Source organism: Cyprinodon variegatus, unplaced genomic scaffold (genome assembly GCF_000732505.1).
Source record: "Cyprinodon variegatus isolate N-32 unplaced genomic scaffold, C_variegatus-1.0 Scaffold330, whole genome shotgun sequence".
Lineage (NCBI taxonomy): Eukaryota > Metazoa > Chordata > Actinopteri > Cyprinodontiformes > Cyprinodontidae > Cyprinodon > Cyprinodon variegatus.
The window spans coordinates 767,737-774,515 of record NW_015150783.1 but is presented as its reverse complement, the minus strand read 5'-3'; the positions used below and the strand labels follow the sequence as shown (position 1 = coordinate 774,515).

General features: G+C 41.6%; 1 protein-coding gene across 1 annotated transcript in view; it reads left to right on the top strand.

Moving 5' to 3' along the window:
• The window catches only part of stab1 (stabilin 1), a 163,052-nt gene that overhangs the window by 10,908 nt on the left and 145,365 nt on the right, over positions 1–6,779 (top strand). The window contains exons 5-9 of the mRNA XM_015385033.1: positions 986–1,055; positions 2,102–2,197; positions 5,268–5,381; positions 5,576–5,763; positions 5,847–5,983. Of these exons, the coding sequence (XP_015240519.1) occupies positions 986–1,055; positions 2,102–2,197; positions 5,268–5,381; positions 5,576–5,763; positions 5,847–5,983 (605 nt within the window). The remainder of the gene's footprint in view (positions 1–985; positions 1,056–2,101; positions 2,198–5,267; positions 5,382–5,575; positions 5,764–5,846; positions 5,984–6,779) is intronic.

Below are 6,779 nucleotides of genomic sequence, written 5' to 3'. Positions count from 1 at the left end.
ACAATAAACTCTCCTCCTCCTGCATGTTTCCACTGTCCATAGCGTTCCTTGACAGTGTCGTTTCTAAGTCACCAATTTAGTGCTACTTGGTTCCCAATGGAATTTCCCATTGGGAACCTACTAGCACTAAGTTGCTAACTGGTTAGCAAGATGCTTCCCACAAACCGGCCACAACCAAACTTGCTTGCGAACCTTCTGCCACAACAATCCCGCCCTCTTGATAAACGACCAATCACATCCCCTTTATTCACTCCTGTAAAGTCGGGCACCACTCGGGAGAATTGGAAATGCAACGGTTGGAACAGTGGCTTCCCTATGACTTTAGGTCTAGAACTCAGGTTATTGGTGTCCTAGGGTCTTGAAGGTCACAAGGTCAAACCTCAGATAAGAGCCTTAACCCTCCAAGCTGTTTTCTGCTAGCTTATTTGCTGTAATGTACCTTATTTTAATAAGGTGTCTTCTACAGTAAATTATTGCAACTAGCTTTTAGACTTGGCAAAGTTTTTTCATAGATGCCTTCCCCAGACTCAACCCCCCTCACAATGGGGACTGCTTATTTCAATATCTAACAAATCTCTTGATTTATTTCAGGGAATTTTAGTTCATATTTATATTGTATCTCTTTTTTTGTGTGTGTTTAATCCAAGAGGCATCAGGATTTAACTGAGATTTAAACGTTTCCCATGTTTGCTCCTGTGTTGTTTACGTTCCCTATGATAAATAGATTTACAGGCAGAGTCGGAGCAGCATCGGTGGAGAGAAACACAGAATTAACACCTAGATATTAAAGAAATGATACAGAAAAAGTCAAAGTAGGATGTATATTTAGAGGAACAGTTGAGATTTCTTCAGCTCTGCCTCCGGAGGCACAGGATTGTAGCCAAATATTAACATTCTATATAGATGGTGTTAGAGTTTTATTTTTGTGCACGACTTTATTTTTATAAAGAACAGAATAGAAATGAATGTTTTCTTCTCTCTGCAGGAGGGATTCACAGGGTTTGCTTGTCAGGAGTGTAAAAATCCAAAAGCATTTGGGAAAAAGTGTGATAAAGGTAGGCCCTCTCTCTCTTTATCTGTCTGACAGCTTGTTTCATTTTATCCTACAGGGAAAAATGTTTGCATTGGAGGTATGAAATAGTTCATAAATCCCTTAACCCAAATAAATTTAAGCTTAATGTGTCAAACCTGAGTCAATTAAACTTTTGGATTAAACTAAAGCTGATAACCTTCCTATTAGTTCATAATGCTGCAAACCGGAGGAACTGTTGCTTTCCTTAAAGGTTGTTTGGAGAAGCAGCTGCAGGATCTGTGTGGTTGTTTAACATGATGACCCTACAGTGGCTCAGAAGGGTCACATCTGAAACCAGAATCTATAAAAGTCTTGCCTGAGCCGCCTGTCGCTACAGCTGTTTAAAAAAGCACCGGACTTCGGCAGGATTAATGTTTTAACCTAATCACAGTGTCACCTGCAGCGGCTCTGCTTCCGGTGACTCAGCCATACCTGTGAACAGGATGCAGTGGCTGGTTTTCACCACTAGGTGTCACCAGAGTAGATGAATACAGCTTTCTGCTTCATGTTAGCATGCAGTGCTAATTCTGGGGTTTATAGGAGAAATTAAACACCTTTTAATAGTGTGGAAAGTGAAGTTTATATTAAATCCTGATATGATTTTCTGTTGTAATTATCAGCTGCTTCATCTGTGATTTGTATCTATAAACCACAGATAATTTAACACTCTAATAATCTTTCTCATTTCAACCTTTAATTTCCTCATGAATAAGAGGAACCTTCTCTCTGTAACAACCAGCAGCATCAGGCTCTGATTTGGAAACAGCTAAACCTGATTCCTTCTCAGATGTTCTCTGCAGATCAGGTTCTCTGGTAACTAGAATATCAATAGAGTCAAAGCTTTTTCTATTGATCAGTTCTGCATCCTGTCCTCTAGTGACTGAAGGGAGGAAAAACTTCAATTTGATCAAAAATAGGTGTAAATATTTCAACAAATCGTTCCATCGTTTGAGGGTTTCTGTTTTGTAATCTATCGTGTGTTTTATGAATGAGAGGAGAGATTTAATGGGATTGTTTGTGTCGTTGCAGTGTGTGACTGCGTGAACGGAGTGTGTAACAAAGGACCTGACGGTGATGGGGAGTGTCTATGTCAGCCGCCGTACACTGGGAGGCGCTGTGACGAAGGTAAGAGCAAAAACCACAGAGAATCAGATCAGACCTCCATATTTTTTTTTGTTGTTGTTTTTTTTAATAATCTTTTTTATTTACAATACACAACAATACAAAACTGCATTGTGTACATATCACAAAACAACAAAAACATTTGCCAGGGGGAGCATTAACAGAAAACAATAAAAGTATAATAAGAAATGACAAAATAATCTTGTTTAAAGAAAAACAGTACCAAAGGTGACAAAAATACCAGATGCCACAGTGAATCAACACAATAAATGATCTAAAATTCCAAATTCCAATTCAAAGCCAAAGCAGCACAAACGGAGCTGAGTTAATTGACACCCATTTCGTCTGATTTGAAGAAGGTGTGTGTGTGTGTGTGGGGGGGGGGGATTTGACCTTTGATGACCTCTAGAAACATCTCTTTATATCTTTAAAACGAAAATTTTTGCTGCACAAACGGAGCACAAACAGTTGACACCAATTTTTTTTTATTTGAATAAGGTAGGGTAGGCTGGTTGACCTTTTGACCTTTACATATTCATTAATATCTTCAAATCCAAAGCAGCACAAACGAAAATGTTTGCTGCACAAATAGACTAAGTGAATTGACACCCATTTCGCCTGATTTGAAGAAGGTGGGGGGGCCAACTTCACTCAGGTGTGGTACCATGGTATAAGAGATGGGGAGAGACATGCGGCACAGGACCACAGGCTGGATCTGAACCCAGGTCACCTGCGTGGAGGACTAGGGGCTGTGTACATGGGCCGTGCGCACTAACCACTGCACCAGTTGCACGACCTCAATCGGGAAATACTAAACCATTATATGCTTTATAGTAGAAATGCTAAGAAAAAATATTTAAATGTTTTACATACAAGAGTGACAGGAATTTGTACTTTAGAAACTGTGCAACGTCTCATTTCTTCCACAGCAGGATCCTCACCATGCCCAAAGCTGGACTCTTACATATAGCTGATCTGATCAGCAACATGTTTTTTTTTATTTTAATTTTTATTTTAAGTGAGCCAAAACCCTGAAATTCAAAGTAAACTAATGGAAATTCCTGCTTTAATTTTTTATTCTTGTAATAAACAACTTGCTACGATTATGGGTTTATAACAAGTTCAGTATTGGTGTATGGCCTCAGCGTGCAGATCTGAAGCTGCTCATTGTGCTCCAGTGTACTCAGGAGGTTTTTGTGTTTGCCCAGGTAGAAAAATCAGAGTGAACATTGGTTACAGGGGTTGGTGGTTGGTCTGTGGCCAAAGGAGGATTGTCAGGTTCTATTGCAGGTGGGGGAGTTAGCAAATCCAAGATGTGTTGCAGAGGGCAGGAGTTTGCAGGAATTTAAGGTCAGAAGGTGATCATCTGTTTTGTCTGATCAGAATCCAGAACTAAAGCATACTGTCCAGTCAGCAGCTAAAGGGAAAACTTGAGGAAACGAAAGACAAGAAACAAACTTCCCTCATGGAGGCTAGCTGCAGCACACAGGAAGACACTCAGGCTTGGACTGATCAGCAGCCAGCTCCTCCTCTGCTCCTGCTGCAGAGCTGGGATGGCATAAAGCTCTGCGGCAGGAGCAGCTCCGCTCCGTCCTCAAGGCAGCTGAGCTGATCCACAGGAAACAGACAGAAGCACAACAACAGACCGCTGACAGACGGAGACTGAGATTTCTAATGGATCCTAAAAGAAAAAGGAAGAAACCGTTTCTAAGAGAAGCTTCTGGTCAGAAAAAGAAGAAACGATTCAGTTTATGTTGAACCAATTTCCCTTTAGTTAAAGCTTAATCAGTTGAGTTAATGGCAAAGATTATAGTTAAATCTGGATAAGGTGTCAGAAAACTTTATAACGCAACATGGTTCTAGATTTTAGCATCGATTCCTTTTGGTGAAAAAGGAGTTGAACATTCCAATGAAATTTGTCCTCACAGTTTAACCCAGACCGTGTTCTGAGTCTGATCCATTATCAATCACAAAGCAGCATCACTTCATACATCTGGACAGCCCTGCTCTTATTTTGAAATGCACCAGATCTGTTTTTTTCCTTCTGTATCTGACTTTGTCTCAGGTCTTAGGAAATTACAGCCTTTTGCTCTTTCATCTGTAAAACATTGATTGTTATATCTAACTGATGGAGGAGGGCTTTCCATCGTCCCGAATGGTTTAAAGGAAAAGTCCAGTCAGAAAGAAATAATCAATGGATCATTATCAATACCTAAAACTAATACATTCAATGATTTATTGAATTTAGTGTTAATAAGTGAAAAAATAAAAATATTTTTCGCTGCGATCACTGAGTTTGGGAGCTGCCATTTTTGCCCAAATATAGTAACCCCTCCCTCCTGCCATCTTCCAGCAGTGACGTCACGGTGCGGTAAGCCTAGCGCCATTCTCCCCGCTTTACAAGCTGAATCAATGGGAACTACTAGACACATCTGCAATCAACAACAATTATTGAAGATTTCCAGAGGACTTCACCATTGAAATTCACCAGAGCTATAGTGAAACTGACAATGCCCACGTGCATGGCAGCTGGATGCTGGAATACATCGGGTAAAAGTGAAAAAGAAGAGTTATTCCACCTTTCTGATTCCTGATCCTCCACGGACGGGTTGGTCGTTGGATCGCCAACTTGAAGAGGGAGGATTTGCCATCGAACTTCTGGCCAGAGAAAAAACACGTAATATGTAGCAAACATTTGGAAGAAGAATGTTTTCAAGATGACTTGGATAATAGCGCGTTGTGACAAACACCAGATACAGCACTGGGACTTGATCCACAGCCGATACCGCACCGTGACGTCACAAACCAGTAGGTGGCAGAAGTGTTCTTTGACAAACATGGATGCCTCCAGTAAAGAACATTGGGTACAAAAACTGATCAACGTGATGCATCATGAAAAGAATAATGATGAAGAACCAGAGGATCTAAAACTGTAATATTTATCTCCTCGCTTTAATCTCGGATTTTAGTGGTGAAGGTGGATTCCTTGATGCACATGGCTGTAAAACGCTGGAAACGCTGCATCCGTCTCATATCAATCTGTATGTATGTCTGTGTTTGTTGTCTGTGATAGTAAGCAGCGGGTGTCGAAGTTGCAGCTCCTTCTCGTACTGCAAAGGAAAAGAAGAAACTGCAGGCTGTGACTGCTTGCCTGGATACAGGATGATGAAGGGGAACAAGTGTTTAGGTGAGGTCTGATTTCACACACCACCAGCCTCTGTTGGAGCTCCAATTTAGGCTTCATGTCACACATCCGGTGTCAAGTTAATCTCAGTCGGCAGCAGAGACATGGATGTTGTGGTTAAGCGGAGGTTGCCGACAATATTTTAGTTTGATTTTCACATGTGACGCTAATCTGAACTGTACTGCTTCTTTCCTCAGCTGCATGCTCCCAGAGAGACTGTGATGTCAACGCCGAGTGCTCCACAAAGGCCACCAGTATCAGATGCACCTGCAAACCAGACTATGAGGGAGACGGCAAGATCTGTGTCCCGAAAAACCCCTGCTTGGAGAACAACGGTGGCTGCCCCATCAACTCCACTGTTTGTGTCTTCAGAGGACCAAACAAGGTGAGGAGGAAACCCAGAGTGGGAGCAGAACAGCTTGAAAGTCAGAACCAGTGTTTGAAATCACCTGTTCTCTTGTTTCACAGTCCAGCTGCGAGTGCATGTCTGGCATGTCGCCTGTAGGGGGCAGCCCTGAGAACGGCTGCCAGCTCGTCTCTGCCTGCTCAGTTGATACCTGCGATACAACAGCAGTCTGCCAGACCGAGCTGGATGGAAAGCCCAGGTCAGATGGATTAGATTTCCCTTCGTTCAGTTGGACCTTCGTCTAATCTTTTCAGCTGACTTTGATTTCTCTCACCAGGCTGCTTCTGCACAACATTGTTCAGATCTTTAGCATTTTTGACCTAAGTGAACTCGTAGTGGAAGGTTCCAGAACGCTGCTCTGGCATATAGAAGATCGGGACATAAGTGAAGCATGAGGTCACCTGTTTTCATTGACCACGAGTTTATACAAGGCTACCAAGTGCATTTACACATAGACTTAACTTTATTTATCCCTTCGGATGACTCCTTCAGGGATATTCGGGTTCCTGTAGCTTATGTAGAGTACAAAGGACCAAAGCAAGATGCCATTAAAGATAACAAATACAAAACACAATATAAAAAGAGTGTATATAGTACAAAAGAGCATAAAAAAGTTGTAATATCCTGTAACTCTACACTGTTAAGAGCTATGTATACTCCTGCAGCAGTGTGTCAGTTGGCTTTTCGCAGGTATGACGCAGATATTTTTTAAGTATGCCCAATTTTAAAGCGTGGTCTGCGCTATGTTATTCTACGCCGTAATGCAAGAGGGACAATCACAAACTAGCTAGGAATGTGGTTGTCTCCCTTTCAACTCCCCTTTTATCTCCTCTTTCTTTCATCTTTTCCCCTTTTTTTCTGTTTTTCTTTCCTGTTCTACTTGCATTACAGTGTCCATATAATTTGTTAGCCTGACGTAGTCCGACTCAATTCTAGTCAGAATATGAGTCTGATACTGCTCCATAGAGCTGTGATTATGGGGCGTGTTTCGAACG